The 19,853-nt window shown below is 36.9% G+C and overlaps 2 protein-coding genes across 3 annotated transcripts; one reads left to right on the top strand and one right to left on the bottom strand.

The window, feature by feature from the left end:
- Positions 1-4,123: 4,123 nt before the first annotated feature.
- Positions 4,124-8,319, top strand: LOC18428224 (transcription factor DUO1). The gene is made up of 4 exons (XM_006837261.4): positions 4,124-4,593; positions 4,735-4,923; positions 6,414-6,690; positions 7,832-8,319. The coding sequence occupies exons 1-4, from the start codon at positions 4,541-4,543 to the stop codon at positions 8,234-8,236; spliced, it is 924 nt and encodes a 307-aa protein (XP_006837324.3). The 5' UTR covers positions 4,124-4,540; the 3' UTR covers positions 8,237-8,319.
- A 1,770-nt stretch (positions 8,320-10,089) lies between these two features.
- On the bottom strand, positions 10,090-19,572 carry LOC18428225 (anaphase-promoting complex subunit 8). 2 transcript variants are annotated; one of them, XR_002279976.2, is made up of 6 exons: positions 19,080-19,571; positions 18,221-18,524; positions 13,583-14,412; positions 12,268-12,688; positions 11,425-11,646; positions 10,090-10,909 (listed from the first exon to the last, which is right to left on the bottom strand). XR_002279976.2 is itself a non-coding variant. In XM_006837262.4 (5 exons), the coding sequence occupies exons 1-5, from the start codon at positions 19,163-19,165 to the stop codon at positions 11,554-11,556; spliced, it is 1,734 nt and encodes a 577-aa protein (XP_006837325.1). In that variant the 5' UTR covers positions 19,166-19,572; the 3' UTR covers positions 11,270-11,553. The 2 variants fall into 2 exon arrangements, 1 of the variants encoding a protein (XP_006837325.1); XM_006837262.4 differs by lacking the exon at positions 10,090-10,909 and having other exon boundaries at positions 11,270-11,646; positions 19,080-19,572.
- Positions 19,573-19,853: the final 281 nt, after the last annotated feature.

Here is a 19,853-nt window from a genome sequence, read left to right as displayed (position 1 = left end):
TTGACGTGAACAAGATTGCCAGACTTACTCCATGTTATTGCCGGACTGGGACTGCACACTGTTGAACCCATTGCATGATATTGTCGGACTGGGGTTTCACAATAGTACTGGACCGGAAACGAATAGTATTGGACCGAGAGAAAAAGTTTCAGGTGAAGTACAAAAAGTGCCAAGACCGTGTGAAGACTGATCAAACCAATGGTTTAAAAACCGGATCGGTGACTCGGATCGGGCTTTCAAAAAACCCATCCGAATCGGCGAATCGGCGATTCGGATCGGGAATCGGGTGAATCAGTCAGAATAAAGCTTCAAAAAAATCCGAAAAAATTATTAAAATTCATTATAAATATTGTTTTTTAGGAATTCAATAAGAAATGAGGGTACTCCATTAAGAATTTTTCATGTTTTTGAATGAATATGCGAATATTGATATGTTCTTTCCCTGCATGAACCGCCATTCAACATTTAATTTACATCACACAATTGTCAAGAACATACATTTTTTGCATTAAAAAATTAATAATAAAAACAATTCTTCAAAGAGCCGGCTAACATCAGTCATTCCAACTAAAAAATCCATGAACAACAGATAAAAAAAATACAGTTTTGTATTAAAAATATAATAACATGTATTTTTTTGCATAAATAATCCATCAACATACAATTTTTTCAACAAAAACTTTAACAATAAAAATTTAAAATATGGTTTAATACCTCATGATAATTAAAACCTTGTCACGATTTTCACATCTCTTTGGAAAATCATCATTTTTCAAAAAATTCGATCATGGAAAAAAAAGAAAAAAAATTACAGCAAACTCAAACAATAAAAATTAAAAATTGGGTTTAATATATCACGATTTTCACATCTTTTCGAAAAATCATCATTTTTCAAACAATTCGATCATGGATAAAAAGAAATAAAAAAAAAAAAGTACAGTAAATTTTCAAAAAATTCGATCATGGATTAAAAAAAAAAATTAACAAATTTTCAAAAAGTTCGATCATGGATTAAAAAAAAAAAATCACAAATTTTCTAAAAATTCGATCATGGATTACAAAAAATTCGATCATGGATTACAAAAAATTCGATCATGGATTACAAAAAATTCGATCATGGATTACATAAAATTCGATCATGGATTACATAAAATTCGATCATGGATTACAAAAAAAAAAAAAAAACATAAAAAAACAAAAAATTCGATCGTGGATTACAAGAACAGAAAAAAACAATTCGATCATGGATTACAAAAAATTCAATCATGGGTTACAAAAAAAAAAAAAAAACAAAAAATTCGATCATGGATTGCAAAAAATTCGATCATGGATTACAAAAAGTTCGATCATGGATTACATAAAATTCGATCATGGATTACATAAAATTCGATCATGGATTACATAAAATTCGATCATGGATTACAAAAAAAAAAAAAAACATAAAAAAATAAAAAATTCGATCGTGGATTACAAGAACAGAAAAAAACAATTCGATCATGGATTACAAAAAATTCAATCATGGGTTACAAAAAAAAAAAAAAAACAAAAAATTCGATCATGGATTACAAGTAAAAAAAACAAACATTTCGATCATGGATTACAAAAAAGTCGATCATGGATTACAGAAAATTCTATCATGGATTACAAAAAATTTGATCATGGATTACATAAAATTCGATCTTGGATTACAAAAACAAAAAAACAAAAAATTCGATCGTGGATTACAAAAAAAAAAAAAAACAATTACATCATGGATAACAAAAATTCAATCATGGATTACAAAAAACTCTATCATGGGTTACATAAAAAACAAAAAACAAAAAATTCGATCATGGATTACAAAAAAAAACAAACATTTCGATCATGGATTACAAAACATTCGATCATGAATTACAAAAAATTCTATCATGGGTTACAAAAATAAAAAATAAAAAATAAAATTCGATCTTGGATTACAAGAAAAAAAAACAAACATTTCGATCATGGATTACAAAAAATTCGATCATGGATTACAAAAAATTCTATCATGGGCTACAAAAAAAAAAAAAAAAAAAAAAAAATTCTTTTCTTCACATAGTCGTTTTACATAAGCGATTTTAACTCAAAAATTCACCTCTAAGTGAATAAATTACATCCAATTGAGTATATTTTCTGATAAACAACAATATAAGGAATCAAAACCCTAAATTTTTAACACATTATTTCTAATATATCATGAAAACAAAATCAAAAGCCGGAAAAAAAAAAAAAAAAAAACAGCGGAATTTGGTTCCGCAGACATCTCAGTGTTCATATCATATTTCTTGCTGTAATTGACCAGATTACGTAAAATTGAAAATTTTAAATCATACTAGACACAATAAAGATTAAAAACCCTAATTATTGAACTCATTATGTTCAAAATATGCCGTGAAATAAATCAAATGGCGAAAAAAAAAAAAACCAAAAGTTCTTACCTGATTTTGTGAACCGAAGCCTTCAATCTCCAAAAAACTCTGTTTTTCTCAACGATTATCACAAATTAGTAACAAAAGGTTTTGATTCACAGCTTTAAGATCAAAATGGCTACAAATTTTGAAAGATTCATGCCCTATTTGGCATGAAATTTCAGAAAAGGCAGAAACCCTAAACACCGAATTTTTCGTGATCCAAAAACAACAAATTTTTCCACCATTTAATCCTTGAAAAAGCTGAATAAAGCTGTTTACAGCCTGCAAATCAGATCACATGCCAAAAAAAACAAGAAAAATGATCAAAAAATGACAAATTTCAAAGAATCCGTGAAGAACACTGTGCAACCCGTGTTCTTCACGGACTCGCCGATTCTGCACAGTAAATCGGCGAGTCACTATGCGGAATCGTCCGATTCTCTCTAGAACAGGACGATTTCCGATTTTTTCACCGATCCGGTCCCTTTTTCGCGATTTTCGAATCGAACCGGGCGAGTCCGGTTCGACTCGGCGTTTTTTAAAACGCTGGATCAAACCATAGCTATCGGAACGAGCCATGCATGTGCCGGACCGAGATAGGTGAATACCAAACCGAGAGACAAGAGATAGTGCGTGGGTAGTGGGAGACTTGGGGGTGATAGGTGCATTTTGTCTAAAAAAATATGACCTAAGGGAAAGGGGGGATATTTGCTATAAAATTTAGTTTGGAAATAAAAGTTACAAAAAAAAAATTTGGTGGGGGGAGGTTGTTTAGAAAGTCTACTTTGGAGGGTATCCGCAATTTTTCCTATTTTTTCATGGGCTTTTGAGGTGCAACTTTATTAAATATGGTAAATTATTAAAAAATGGGTGTGGTTTCCATAAGGTTGCAACCTTAAACAATCCAATTAAGGCACACCTTCAAATTTTATCATAACATATAATTTTGATGTAAATTGTTTTCAAGATTATCTCAAAATCTATTTTTATATCTAATTATAAAATTTTAAACTCCAAAAATAGTTAAAATCAAGTATATCTATAAACATATAAAAATTTTGAAAATTGACGGTCTAGCTAATGCGTTGTAAGATGCACTATTTATGGGACTCAAAATACCCTTTTTTTTCATAATCATACATCTTGATGTGATGATGATCAATTAGAGGATTTTCCAACATTAAAAAAACTAGTGAATCCGTACTTATGTAGTTCTACATTTTAAGGTTGCAACCTTATATAAACATTTTCCTTAAAAAATTGAATTATTATCGCCATATTATATATTTCTTACTAGGACAAAGAATTAGGAGATTCATTTTATTACTTAATAAAAACATTCACAATAAGCATGCTATTAATAATATTTTGCTAAAATTACATAAAAATGCATGTTAAATTATATTGGATTTTAAATTGTTAATGGATAATATTTTAGTCAAGCCATAATCCGGATATTGACCCAGTCAACACTCTCTCTAACATAGTTTTGCTTTCAAAATAAAGCGGAAGGCCAGGGGTATTATAGTCATTATAAGAAAAGAGTGGGGGTATTCTAGACATATATTTTCTCTGAGAAAAACATGGGGAAATGGGTAGTGGAAGGGGGGTGGTGGATCACTCCATAACTAACAGAATTAACCGTCTTTCTCTCTCTAAAAGTATAAAAACACTTCTCTCTCTCTCTAAAACCTAAACTCTCCCTCTCTCTACTCAAAACCCCATTCTCTCTCTTCAAACTTTCTCTCTCTCTCTCTCTCTCCCCAAATTTAGGAGCACGATCCCTCTAAGATGCCACTCAATCCACAAAAGCTCTTTCAAATTTTCTGCAAAAACCCCAAGTCCTAAGAATGCTGAAACTTAAGTGTTTCACTTCATGACTGCCTTTCAAGCTTTTGTGTGGATTCAAATGCTCTCTCAACCCTTTTTATCTGAAGTTTTTCGTATTCTACTCTAGTTTGAATCTTCTTTTTGTTGAAAACCCATTTCAAAAATTTAGTTTATGCCTGCAAAAATCTAGTAATTTGAGAAAGAAGAATCCAAGAAAATGAAGTTGGGTTCAGGAATAAACAGTAACTCAGAGTTCCCAGTGGCTGATTTTCAAGCTTTCAATGGGAGAAACAGCTTTTGAGCAACTTTGGTTTAGTGTTTTGCAAGTAAGAGGGTAAGAAACCTCTCTCTCTCTGTGCATTAAAACAAGAAAATTTCTTTCCTGTCTCTCACAGTCACACACATACACAAAGCCAAAAAAAGAACACAATTTTTTAGTATCTCTCTAATCAACCAAAAATGTCCTCTTTCACAGAAAAATGATCGATGCCGGTGCGATGAGAAAGGGGCCATGGATGCCTGAGGAAGACGAGATATTGCTGGAGTATGTTCGACATCATGGCCCCCGAGACTGGAGCGCCATTCGATCCAAGGGTCTCCTACCGAGAACCGGCAAATCCTGCCGCCTGCGATGGGTTAACAAGCTTAAGCCCGACCTTAAAACGTAATTTCTCACTATTTTTTTCTCATTTATTTCTGAAATTGAGGTCCTCTACTGTGAGTACATGTAGTGCAGTGTTTGTATGCTTCATGTGATTCATAAACATCCCTTCTCGATGATGGACGGTGGAGATGAATAGTTCCTGCATTACACAAACAGTGTGCTACATGTAGTATGATAGTGTTCTTTGTTTTGAAGCTTGGGGGGTATTCTTTTTCCTTTTTTTTTTTTGTACATTAGAATGAAATTGCAGGCCGTTTTTTGTTTTCTCTTAGATTTTGATAATGAGAGCAGTTTTATTGTCGGAAAGATCACGGGTTCAATCCACCCCATGATGCTGTTTGGCGATTTTAAAGAGCAAAGATATTTTCCAAAAATACTTCTTTTTTTTAAAAAAAAAAATTCTGAAAAAATTCTAGAAGGGTTTAAATTTAAAAAGTCAGTAAATGTCCGTTTTCCTTGTATAACTCAAAACAGTTGGATGACCGATCCAAGTACCTTGGTGAATGGATCTCAAACTAAACCACCCTAAAATCATATTAAGTAACACCTTAATGTGATACAAATATTGGTTTTAGAAGGATTTGAGGATCCTCAACCTTGTTTAAACTTTTTGAACCTTGTTTACATTATTTTTTATTTAAATTGGCCAAGTAAGTTCAACTCGGAACCAATGGGTGACGGGTGCTACCCACCAGATTATTATTATTTTTACATTGTTTTTTACAAAAGAGAAATGGGATTGTATGTAGAAATCAAATTGGAAGGTTTGGGGTATTGATGAAGTTTGAGAATTTTTTTCTTTTGAACTTTGGATCTAATCAATGATGCTCTTACAACTTCATATTTTGAAATCTAATGGATAACGGTAATTGTGACCTCCTTGTACTAAAAGTAAATGTCTCTTTGTATACAGTTCCACAAAAAATTATGCAATAACACTTTATTTTTGGTATAAGAATATTATAATTACCGTTGGATGTTAATGTTCTAGAAAATCTTTTCATGCTTTGTGCAAAACGAAAAACACCTCTTACCATCCAATTTCACATTTGAGAGTAGTTGTGTATTGGAAATAAAGCTTCAATTTGCCAATTTCGCATTTGACAGTTACGAGTGGTTATGTATTAAAAATAAGCTTTTAATTTGCTTGATAAAAACTAACACGAGATAATTGAAAACTCTTTTTTCTTTTTTGAGCGAATAAGTAAGGAGAGGGCCCCAACCCTTGATAGGAATTGAGTTTAGGACGTATCATTATAAATTGTCAAGCGCTAACGCTCGACAATTTTGCAATAAAAAGAGGTACAGTAAGAAGCAGGCTTAGACGGGAGTCGTTAGCCGTTAAAGTTTGCACAAGTTTGACTCATACTACTAAACTGTCCAAAAGAAAATGAGGGGCATCATAGTCATTTTAAGAATTTATGCATTTTAGAAGTTTCTTTACCATAAATAATTCGTATTTATTTTACTTTTGCATTATTTGCTTTTAGTGGGTGCAAATTTTCACCTGAAGAAGAGCGAATTGTGATCGAGTTACAAGCGAAATTCGGGAATAAATGGGCAAGAATCGCTACCTATTTACCCGGCCGCACAGATAATGATGTGAAGAATTTTTGGAGCACGAGGCAAAAGAGGCTTGCTAGGACATTACAGGTGGCGGCGCCGCTCCCTCCGCCACCTCCGCCATGTAAAGCATTACGCCCACTGATCGGAAGCAGTGAGCCAGCTGCAAAGGCACCGGTTTTCGAGGATTTTGTGACCTTTCAGGTAACAGATAGAGAGAAAGAGATAATTGGTGGCAATGGCCCGCACTAGGGCCGGCCAGCCTTGGACCCTAGAGGGCCTCCCATGGCCTCACCAAGCCAACAGGGCCTAGGCTGGGCTGAACCTGCTCTTGGGCTAGGTTGCTCAGCCCAGCCACATGCCGTACCATTAAATATTAACTATATTTATTTTTATATTTATAAAAAGAAAAACAAAAGAAAGGGCAGAGCAGGGCTGGGCTATGACCTCTGGCTCTCACCAGTCTCGGTCCAGCCCTCGAGACAAATTTAGCGGTCTTAACCTGGTTTGTTTTGAATCAAGCCAACCAAGCTGCCTGATGCATTGCCACTCTCTTGTGACACAAATTTAGCAATAGAAGATTTTTATGTGATTTACATGAAGAAAGAAAAATGCGTACGATATTTATTTTAGGTCGTAACAAAAAATAAATGGTTAAAAAAGAAATTCTATACATGAGTTATTTACCTTTGTTACACGGATATCACAATTACGTGTAACCAGGGATATGAAATTTGGCAGCTTAAGTGTATCATAAGCTTTGAAAAGTTAGCTCTAACACAAATGTATCTGCTCAATTTCACATCCAATTCAATGGTCAAGATTAATTGTGACCTCCGTGTACCAAAAATAATCGATCATATTGTATATTTTTCCTTAAAAAAATAATGGTAACTTAGCCACGTGAAGGAAAAAATTAACGGAAGGAGATTTGGTGTCTGGGTATAGAATAAAGAGAACTTCATTTTTTTTTTTTTTCTTTTATTATGCCACTTGCCCACTAAAATTAATCAAAGCTTTTCTGACAACTTAGAGAGAGAAGGGACAGAGTTTTTCTAGTTAGAGAAAGTAGGCCTTCACACCATTATTGAATGGTATATACAAACCAATGCAGCATCCTAACTGTGGATAATTAATCTCTCTTTATTAAACTCTATGTTAACCTCTCTCTCTCTAGAATGTATTCTCACCTGTTATTGCTCTCTCTTTTTGGCAACCATTATTTACTTGCTCTCTCTAATTTCAGCCTCCAACAGTACAATTAACCTCTCTCTCTCAATGTATTCTCACCTCTTTTTGCTCTCTCTCATTTTTGCTATCATTCTTATTTTCTCTCTAATTACAGAATCCAACAGTGATTAACACAGCTTCCTCAGACCAGATATCACTTTGCCGACCTAACCCACTTACCCCATTCTCTCAAGTCATTCCCACACCTCAGCTGCCAGATCTAGTGAGAGAAAACCTCCCAATCTTAAAAAGAAAGCCATCCCTTCATGAACTAAGGCCCAAAACGGAGCTTCAAATCCAAGAGCCCCCTCTAGACCTTCATCTACTGCCTGCAAACTCGAACCCCATTCCCTTTTTTGCGGAGGAGAACTTTACAGGCTTGCCGGGACATGAATTCAGGCAAGAGATAAGAGGGGATGAGGATTTCCTGGCAACCCCAGACGGCTTTTTTGATGATTTTCCAGTCGATATGTTCGACCTGATCGAGCCATTGCCACCACCCACCTCTCCAAACTGGTGATATTGTATTATTTGATTTATTCATTTGCGGATTGATCCATGTTTATTTGTGAGTACTAATATGATCATCATCAGTTGGCTGTATTTTCCTCTTCTTTAGCCATCCTCCTTTGGAAAAGGGCCATCTCTCTCTCTCTCTCTCTCTCTCTCTCTCTCTCTCTCTCTCAAATATCTTCACATGCACAATTCTGTTAAAAACGACCCACACACTGACTTCAATATCCCAACTTAAAAACAATCCCTTTTCCCTTCACTCTCTCTATTTTTCTCTCTCCTCCCATGATTCCAGTAGCCCACCTTAAACAATCTCTCTTTCTCTTTTCCCTTCTCTCTCTCTCTCCTCCCATGATTCCAATAGCCCACCGTAAACAATCTCTCTCTTTCTCCCTCTCCCTCTCCCTCTCCCTCTCCCTCACCCTCATTCCAATAACCCACATTAAACAATCTCACTCCATGACTTCAATACCCAAGCTCTCTCTCTCTCTCTCTCTCTCAAATATCATCACAAACACCTTATAAATTAACGAACTCTTCCAAAGGAAAGTACCTAATGAATAGAAAAACATCTCTATGACACGACCCACACCTTGACTTCAAAAGGGAAACTTAAACATGTCTCCACATAAATCGTAAAGCGAAACTTAAAACATGTCTCCACATAAATCATATTAATAAGTAATTGGCGGAAGAGGGGAAAATAATCGTTAATATTTGCTTGTTGCATAAAAATGATGAAGACACTGGAGATCATTTGTTCATTCATTGTCAGTTTACTTCAGTGTTGTGGATCTGAGCCTTTCAAATTATTGGTTTTCAAATGCCTTTACCGACACATCATGTTGATCTGATAGATCAACTCTCGATTCTTTCTTTGCCTAAAAAAAGGTGATGATATGGCAGATTTTCAGAGCTTTAATCATTTGGAAAGTGTTGTTAGAGACACAAGCGAATCTTTTAGGGCTTCAGTTGGGAGTTAGATCGTGTGAAAGATAAGATTTTTCAAAATGTTTGGTTGCAGTTTTCTTCTTCGAAGGAATGTTTTGGGGTTTCAAATATTGGTGTTCGATTTAATGTGAAGAGTTTGTTACACCGACGAAGTTCTAAACCCAGTATTCGATGTCAATGGACCCCACCCTATCATGGATATTTTAAGTTGAATTTTGATAGCAATTCTTTGAAAAACCCAAGACGTGCCGGTTTCAAAGGTGTGGTTAGAGATTATCAAGGTGTAAAGATAATCACTTTGTGGTCCATGTGGGATAACTACGGCAAACCAAACAAAAATGTTAGCTATGCTTCAAGGTTTAAAGTTGTTGAAAGGTCGTTGTGATCAATCCACATGGCTGGTGGAAAGGGACACTGGATGTCCAGATCTAGTAAACCACCTTGGAGCTTGAAAAGGTTTTGGTTGGAAGCTTTGGATATTTGTCGCAATAAAGTTGTGGCTTTCAATCATGTTTTTAAGAAAGCGAATGAAAGGGTTGGCTGGCTTGCTAAGGATGGAGTGTTTACCCCATCTTTGGTGCTCAATTTCTTATCTTTTTAATTATTGTGTTTATCATCTTCACTGTAATCGTTGGTTTGATTAAGTAATAAAGTCATTGTGATCTTATCAAAAATAAATAAATAAGTAATTACATTTCAACCACCAATCCAATCAAGAGGGTTTAGTTGCAGCCTCGGGTGCATCTATTTTAGTAAGTCAACAATTCTAAAATCCACTTTATAAATGAATTTCATGGGCCCAAACTTCTTATGAATCTCAACTACCACAATCATAAATAAAGGAAAAATGAATTAATCGATATCACAATTACTTACAACCAACAAATGTGAAATCTGATAGCTTGGGTGTGTCATAATGTTTGAAAAAATTTAAATTTCTTTTGAACTTTGAGTTTGGTCAATAAAATAAATACAGCCACCCAATTTCACATCCAATGGCCAAGATTAATTATGACCTGACCACCTCGTATCAAAAAAAATAGTCTCATTATATACTTTCCTATCTACTATTTTCTTCTTTTTCCTGGGTTGCCCATTTCAGTTCTTCAAAGAATATCACATCTACAGTATCCATGGAGCTCCAAATTCATGGTTTGGGCTGAAAATGAATTTGATGTTTTTGGGTTCCTGAAACTGTTGAAAACCAGGGCAGCCGCATGATTCAAGCCACTTGGCGTACTTACCAAAGACCTTCATTCTTTTTTTGAACATGTACCAGAAACCCTCATTAATAACACTACTTAAGAAATATCGGCCTTTGACTTTTGCATCATTCAACTATAGGAGTGGATAGCTATAATCATCCGAAGAACCTTCAACTCTGTAAATGACGTCCTGATAGGTGATAGCCTCATCCACCGACACCACCTCTCTCTCTCTCTCTCCACCCCTCCTGTGTCCACAAGCATTTCTTTCAACAAGTATGAAGGGATTCAATGGCTGATGAAAGCAGATACATCTCGTGCATAAAACCACGGGTACCATAACTTTACATTGAAGATGCTTGCACTGGAATTGGCCTTCTCAGTCCTTCCACTTACTATATTTTTTCCTCCGTTCCGACACTTGACATCATTGGTCTCTAAGATTCAGCAATTCGTAAAAGATGTCATAGAGAGTGCGCAAGCTTCATTCATATCCCTTTGGATTCCTTAAATCGAGCATGGCCCTGCAACTCTCGCATTCAACTAGAGTGATTCCCTATAAGAAATATCGAAACTTGCTTCTTTTTTTCGGTAATTCAGTGGGGAAGGGATCCCCCTACCTATGGTAAGAACGGAACTTGCTTCACGAACAAAAAGTCAGCACGTTGTGATGATATCTCTACTAGAAGTTATCATCCACAAATGATTGATAGGAAACATGAAAGTAATTCAGGGAGGAAGAGATAAGATGGTATGACATTCAAAGTTCGATTGTGAAGCAAGAGAGCCAAATTTGTCAAGCCAGCCATCGTCAAGTAACATCCCAAAGTTTGAGCCCTCTGCTAGTGTTAGTGTGTGTGTGTGTGAGAGAGAGAGAGATCATGTAGGCAACAGATGAAATCTGATTTTATTCAGAGCCAAATACCCAATATAGACATGAATTTTTTCTGGTAACAAGCAAGGAGAGCTCTTGTTTTCTTCTTAAAATTGCCCCACACGGATTGATGTTACATAATGGGAGAGATTGAAGGAGTCGTACCTCTTAGTAGATAATTTTCTTGAGCTCAAGTGCAAACTAAAAGCAACCTTCAGTGAGATTTGCACATAAAAAATAACACCTATCACCCCAAATCCTGAACAAGACTTAGATCCTGTGGAAATATCGAGCTCATGGAGCAAAATGATCCATGTTTGTTAATAGATAACCAGATGGTGGTGTACTTCTCATCCCTTGAAGAAGGCTCTTAGCAGTTTCTTTCTCCTGAAACCATGAGAGTCCATAAGAAGAGTGGCAGATATTTGCAGAAAGAAGAACAAATCAAATTAATGGAGTGTACACAAGGATCCGCATGCAGGTCAGTGCGTGTGTGTGAGAGAGTGACAAGGAAGAGAGAGAAAGAGAGACTGTAGTGCGAAAAGCTCTGTCCTATGGATACACTTTTGTTGGTTATCCGGGTTTAATCCTGGATATCCTAAGCCTGAAAATGTACTATCATCGTACCAATTGTTTCCTCTTTAATGAGAGTCTAGTTTTTCACCTAAGGAGGAACAAACAGCAAGTAAAGACATGAACAAAGTATCACAAAAACATTCCATATTTAAACTTCCTCAATAGAGGATAAAAGATACCCATTCCCCCTGGTCCTCCTCAAATCCAAATGTACAAAATGCTAATACACTTTTGGGTATCCAATTTGAAATGCAGAGGCCACCTTAATTGTGATCCCAACCTTCAACCCAAGGTGAATTCACAGTTACTCCCGTAACCCCCTTTTTCCCTCAAGAACATCAGTTTTATTATTTGCATTCGTCTTTGATTATATATCAATAAAGAAAAACCATGGCATTGGAGAGAGAGAGAGAGAGAGATATGAAAACTCACTGGCCCTGAATAGTCAAGAAGCCTGGTGCAGTACATTTCCGCTTCTTCAAAGCTATTCTCTGTCTTGCAATGATTGGCCAAGAAGAGGAGCGCCTCGACCATTTCCAGCCCCTCTCTTTGTTCAGCTTCCATCTTCTCCAAATTCATCTTATAGTATATGGCCGCCTGGTCGTTGCGCCCAAGCTTGCTATGGAGCTTGGCAAGCCTATGGATGGCAATTCCTTCGGTATCGTTATTGTGCGCCGCCCTCTTATAACACTTGACTGCCTCTTCAAGCATGTGTAACTGGTCAGTCTCATAACACTGTGCCATTGCAATCCACAGTCGCGAATCGGTGGGCTGTAAATATACAGACTTCCGAAAATAATATAGCGCATAATAGGGCATCGCCATTGTCTCATAAGTTTGCCCCAGCCCATACCTATTAAAAATAGACACAAGCCAAAGAACATGTCCTCATGTAGGTCATAAAAGATACACCGTTAAACAGAAAAGTGGCAGTGTGGCAGAGAGTGAAGAGCTTGTGTACTATGATTTATTCTGGCAGATTGTTCCGTATGCTATGAGTAATATGAGCCCTCTATTGCCAACCACAGAGGGCAGATGTGAACTATTCTTCCACTGAAGAAAACACTGACGGATTAGAGTGGAGGAACAATTGACATCAGCCAGCCATAGTAGACAAAAGATAGCTGATGTTACTTGTAGCCAAACAGTATGCTAAAAAAGGGTAGTGATTTATCTTTCCCATAATAAATGTGATGGAATGTATGCTATAGTCTATCGTTCATCAGGATCCTGCCCACCCAATGATATAATGACAATTACGGGAACACACACTAGGTGATGACTTAACCTTAATGGTGTATTGCTCTATCCATCACCATCCATTACATTATCAGATGTTCATGACCCCAACATAGAATGATATTCCATAGTCCCCTTATTATCATAGTCATCAAAACCAATCCAACCAGTCAGACCGCTGACCGGTGCCTTGGCCGGTCTACTCCGAAGTAAAACCTGGGTTCGTTTCGAAAACAGTCAAGATCAATATTTGATTGGTTTCGACCACACAAACCAATATGTTTTAACCGGTTTGACCAATTAAATAAAGTTGGATAAACATTTTTGTGATACATGCTATATTGTTTTTTTTTTAATAATATTAACCTATGATACATTCTATATTGTTACTATTACATCCATTGTTCTTTCCTTTTCTCTAAAATCTGGTCCAATCCTAATAATATTATATATTTTCCAATCCCTATATGTGTTTGTGGTGTCTACACAATAATATACAAAACTATACCAAGCACGACAATCGCGAGGATTGATATCAACTGCTCTGCGATAAGCATCAATTGCTGCAGGTGCGTTCTTCATCTCAACATACTCGTGACCCATAAGTGTCCATGCCGATAAATACTTACGGTTCAATCTCAATGCCCGACGAAAATATAAGACGGCCTTTTCATGTTGCCCTTTTAAACTATAATAGTTCCCAATAATGCAGCAAGACTCAGGCCGATATTTATCAGTGAGAAACACCTTGTGTGCCAGGTAGCTTTGAGCGGCTGGACATTCCTTTACATACAGTACATTTGAGTAAATATCCATGTGCTCAACCCGATAAGGATCGCTTCTTAGCAATTCCTCAAATATCAATTCTGCCTCATCGAACTCCCTTAGATTGTATTGGACAGTGGCAACTTGGGCCTGAATATAATCACTAAACCTGAAAATTCCTTGAAGAGAGTCATACTTTGATAGGGCTTCATTAAACATTTTGAGTTCTAAATAGGCATTAGCAAGAAAGAAATCTTTCATCCAGTGGTTTTTTAGGTTGAGACTGTTTAAAATGTTGAGGGTGGTGCACAGGGACTGGAGCTCTGACCAGGCACTCCAGTTCCATGGGTATTCATTGACGGATTCCACGAAAACGGTTCGAGCAAGGTCTTCACACCCTTTCTCTTTAAGCACAACTCCATACAAGTATAGACCAAACGCATCAATGGTGCCCTTCTTGCGCTCAGTGGAGAGCTCCCTTTCGAGACCGACCAATTCAGCGTTCACAGTCTCGCTCTTGCCTAAGGGACCTGCAAGCTCGATCATCTCTTCTTCTTTCCGCTTTTCCCCAGCCTTCAACAAAGCAGTAGGAGGGTGAAGTATTGGTCAAGAAATAATTATGAAAAATGAGGTTTAAAAGAAAAGGGAAGTATATTATAATCCAATGGGCTATAAAAGCCATAGTACAGGGGTCATTGCTAATCTGTGAAACAGTGGACCTCGTTGGTAAGGAATGACCACAATTGCAGGTCGAACGCTTTCCATTAGGGTCCATCATTTCATTAAATGGTGACATCACCTATTTGGATTATAGTGCACTTTTCCCTAAGAGAAATGATCAGACCATATAAATCACATGACATAGACATTTGTAAAGTGAAAAACAGGTCATATATAGCTAGAACCTGATCAAAAGAACCATATTGTAGTCATGCATAGCATGTGCAACATATCCATCATTAACATAAAGCAGGCTTAATTAATATTGTTTTCATTATCATTATCATCATATCGTCATCATTACACCCACAAACAGACATGAAGAGAAAGACAACTCCTCAGTCCTCGCGTATTATGCATGAGTATTTGCTAGTACATAACAAATTTTCTTACAAGATCGACAATAAATGTTTTAGTCCACTATCTGCCCCTAGAAATTGATGTACCATGAAAATGTTTTTTTGGAGGGAATGTGTAATCAAATTTTTATAGACGAAAACAAGAAAATAGTACTGTCAAAAATGTGGATGCTTTCTTCTCAACTAGAGTGCATATTATATTACGCGCCTGAACGTCCATCTCAAAGGAGTTTAACTACATCAAATGTTACTGCTCAAACCACAGCGTCAGTGAGTGAAAGGGACCCTAAGATGCAGGCAGCATATTTCGTTTTGGGTGGAACCCCAAACTGCCAACTTTTTTATTTTTTTGAACGTTAACTGTTAGTAGTGTGTTAGCAATTTTTGAAACTGTTGGTAGTTTTTTGAAAGGGTTTAGTATTGGTAGGAATGGAAACCGAGACTGGTAGCTGTGTCATAGGTGGTGCTACCACCTTGACCTCAACCCCATTCCTTTCTGGTTTTTGTCTATAAGAATTTCATGATACATTCCCTACAAAAATACAATTTCTAGGGGCATATAGTGGAGTAAAGCATTTATCGTCAAAAAATTTTATTTTTTTTTAACTTTCCATCTCTGGAAGGTGTTCTAATTAATTTCCTATTACACTAACACAGCATACAGATTTTACCAAATTGGAACCCCCAATGCAATATATACGTTCAAAACTCTGCAACATCAACATATTCTACAGAATTACAGATTATCAAATTGGAGGCTTCAGTGCTGGTTCCCCTTTGATAATCATTTTCATTGCTACTCCCAGCCAAAAATATACAACTCAAGAGGGAGCTGGACATGGTCCAATAGAACAGTTAGGAACCACTCCCTAGCTCCATAATAAACACTATGAGACTATTTAACAAGTATTACTAGACACGTGTACTTCAACAGTTCAACATATACTTTTAACTCCCCTCTAGACAGGAATATGTAAAGCTTGCTAACAATCCAAGCAAACACACCCTGCAATTTAACTCTTCTTCATATAAATCCCTTTCAAGCCGCATATACCATACTACATATCCATCCATCCTCTCAAAAGATTAAGCCAATTTAAACCCATTGTTCTTACACTAAAATGGAAATGAGGGAATCTAACAAGTAATGGACACCTCTTGAAAAAAAAAAACGGAGCTCTGTTTCTCCATCTAGACCCTGTTCACAATTCCTTTCGAGCGTACCCAACCATGTTATTGCCCTCTAGCCACATGACCAACAAATGGACTTGCTGGTATCTCAAACATAATCACATGTCCCTTAGTCCCTCTACAACTTTTATCGGCAATATAGTCCCCACAATAGAACTTCAAGAACCTCCTTATATCTATCATGGCACCAACCTAAGAGATCCCATTTAAACTTTGTCCAAACCACTTGATAAGTTGGAACTGGAACAGCCCCATTGTCTTTCTACAAGAAGTTCATTGTGACCTTTGTAGCTTTCCCATTAGAAAAGTGCATACAATACCCTGGTGTGGAAGCCAATGTAGGCTTCCAATGCATAAGAAATTTCCTAGAAAAAGATGTCCATTGCACTTCCAAAGCAGCCATTCAACTCTCTACATGGTACAGAAGAAGTTCCAAGTGGAACTTGCTGGGCTTCCCGACACAAAAGTAGAAGCTCAATTGAAACATATAGATTCATTATCCAATCCTGACTCCTGAGACATTTAGCTCCTAAGCAATGAGCCCACTCTGCAGCTAAGTGAGTCCATAGAACCCCTTACGACTAAAAAGTAGGATTAGTTACTACAAGAAAGACATAAAACCTTTGAACTAAAATATACAACAAAACGCCAAGCGTATCCCTGATACCCACTTTGTTTACTGTACTACTTTTGATGTTTAAGAATACACTACCACTACGGCTAGAAAAAGAAAAAAGAAAAATAACACATACACAATTAATGCATAGAAGAAAACCTTGGGTCAAAGAAACTATCCCTCAACTCAGTATAGAAAAATAACATCTTAAAAGGAAACCCCATAATAAACAACACAACCGGCAGAGGTCTTGTAGATTGCCATTAGCAGCTAAGGCAACACACAAAGGAAACTCCAAAAAACCAAGATAGCTTTCCTCATGTTAGGGTATGGATGGAAGACAAGAGTCATGAAGCTCAGAAGAGAATAATGTCAACAAGGAAAGAACGAAGTGGGTTTCTTAGTGATAATGGAATAAAATATTTTGATCTGCTGCATGCATGCATGCCACAAGTGAACTGGAATACGAAAGAATGATCTTTCTTGTGGATATCTGGCAATGTGATATTAATGGATGGAGTACCTGGACTCAGGTTGCATTGCGTCCATGTACATGCAGAAAGTTGTCTAAAAGTAGAATATCATGTTACAATCAATTTGTTTCATTTCAAGCACTTGTATGTACTACAAGTTGTCAAGATAGATGATCTATAGAGAGAGAGAGAGAGAGAGGATCAAAATATTTCCTAGCAATGCTATATGATGCACTTAAAGCAATGAGCGACAATGCAACTTCAAGGGTAGCCCTTCTTTTTTAATAGTTTAATAGTTGCCCATTTTCAATTGTGACCCATTCAATTCTAACCCATTCTCACCAATAACTACTATTCAATTTTTTTTAGGATAATCATCATCATCGTCAAAGTCTTTTCCCAACTAATTGGATCGGCTACACAAGTCCTAGTCCGACATTCTGCTCTATTAAAGATCGTACCCTCATTGAGACCATAAGTCTTCATATCTTTTCTCAGAACTTCCAACCATATCCTTTTGGGCCTACCCCTTGCCCTTTTTTGACCTTCCACTTAAACTAACTCACACCTCCTAACAAGTGTTGTATTAGGTCTACGCCACACATGGCCAACCCACCTAAGTTTACTCTCGCTCATTTTATCGCTTATTGGTGCCACACCTAAATTTTCTCAAATATATTCATTTCGAATTATATCCCTTCTTATCTTGCCACTCATCCATCTCAATATCTCCATCTTTGCTACATTCATTCTATGGGTATCTTGTTTTTTTCCTGCCCAACATTCCCACCCCATTGTTTAAAGCTAGCTGGTCTTACATCTGTCCTATGGAACTTGCCCTTCAACTTAATTGGAATGTGCTTTTTCTGGGATAATATCCTTCCAAATTTCCAGATATAATTGCATCGACCCATTAAAACTTTAACCAAATCAACGACAGCCAGATCAATTGTCAAATTCAAAAAGAAAACATAGAATTAAAAGGGAGAGAGAGAGAGAGAGAGAGAGAGATGGATCAGTACCAAATAGAGAGCATAGCCTCGCAAAAAGATGGCCTTCTTCCCTTTATGACCTCTAAGGACATGAGCCGCTCTTCGATACTCCCTCGAATCAAAATATGATTTTGCCAACAAAAAAAAATCATTTTCTATATCATCCTCCTCTAATATTGGGGTACCCACATATGAGACCCCAGCTGGTGGGGTAGCCGAAACCTCATTCCTTCGGAGCCTCATTTTTATACTCGAACTCTCTCTACAGAATCGATGTTGTGAAGGAGTGCTTTTTGTTATGTCATGTTCAATTCCTACTAATTGTTCGGCTGCCCTGCACATGTTCAAACCCCGACATAAGTTTGTCAAAAACAAATGAAACTAACCCCTAATAGTGGATAGAGAAAAAAGATAAAGGATTGTATATCAAACACATAAAGAGTAGTAAACTTCAACTTTCACTAAACTACACATAAAGTAGAAATAATGAACAAAACACACCAATGGTTTGAGTTCTTGAGTAGTTGGATTTGGGTTCGGGACTCTCTCTCTCTCTCTCTCTCTCTCTCTCTCTCTCTCTCTCTCTCCCTCCACATGGATATAAATAAAGAAAATGGATATAATTTAAGGGAAGAATATGAGCAGCCATCCATTCATGCAACGAAATCACAAAATACAGAGACAGGCAAATGAATACATAAAAAAATATTTGAGAATAAAGTCGCATGGAGAAACCCTAAAAACGAATCTCCAAAACTATATGCTGGTTATGATGCGATAATCAGTGGAGGTGAGAAAATGACAATGAATGGGTATAAGCAGTAAAGTGAAGTTCAAAAAGACGATAAAACAGATATGAGAGAGAGGGGAAGGGTTTATAAGGGGATACCATTTAGCAGCGGAGTAGAGGCAACGCTCTCCGAGTTGGTGGATAGCAGCACGAAGTTCCATTCTGTAAGACTCTCTCGTCCCCATTCTCACTCTATTTTAGAGAGAGAAAGAGATAATTCAAAAAGATCGAGGTGCACAAACTGATAAAAGGGGAGAGAGAAAGATGAAAAAAGTGAGAAAAGCGGTTGAGAGAGATGCAGAAATGAGAGAGCGCGATTTCAAAAGGAACGAGGCACGCAGAAATTGTGATCAAACAATCGGAAATGGATTGATCCCAAGACAGAGAGGGTTTTTACGAGGGTTGAGAGAGAATAAGGTCTGCGAAGGGGAGGGACTGTAGAGAGAGAAAGGTATGCTAGCTGAGAGAGACTGATTTTAGAGAGAGAAAGACGAGGAGTGAGTTTCAGGGAGAGTTTAGAGAGAGAGAGAGAGGGTTTTACAGAAGTCTGTGAAGACCTAGATAGAGTAGGGGAGTGGGATAGAGAATGTTGGACTAAATATGAACCAATAACGCCTATTATTTCCATAGTGTCCCTGCATCCAAAACTATTCAAAAATTGTGCTTTTCCCTCCCCTCTTTCTCATCTTCTTTTCACTTGAAATTAGTCGAGCACGTACAGCATACTCCCACGGGATCACAGTAATTTCTCTTCAGGAGGATTTGTTCAATTTAAAATGGATGAACAGATTAGTCGAGCACGTACAGTATACTCCCACGGATCACAGTTTAAAAGGGCTGGTAGAGAGGGTGGGAAGAGAGCGCAGGTAAAAA

This window comes from Amborella trichopoda, chromosome 13 (genome assembly GCF_054954075.1).
Source record: "Amborella trichopoda isolate Santa Cruz 75 chromosome 13, AtrichopodaSantaCruz75HAP2 v2.0, whole genome shotgun sequence".
Taxonomy (NCBI): Eukaryota; Viridiplantae; Streptophyta; class Magnoliopsida; order Amborellales; family Amborellaceae; genus Amborella; species Amborella trichopoda.
This window is presented reverse-complemented; position numbering and strand designations above follow the sequence as displayed.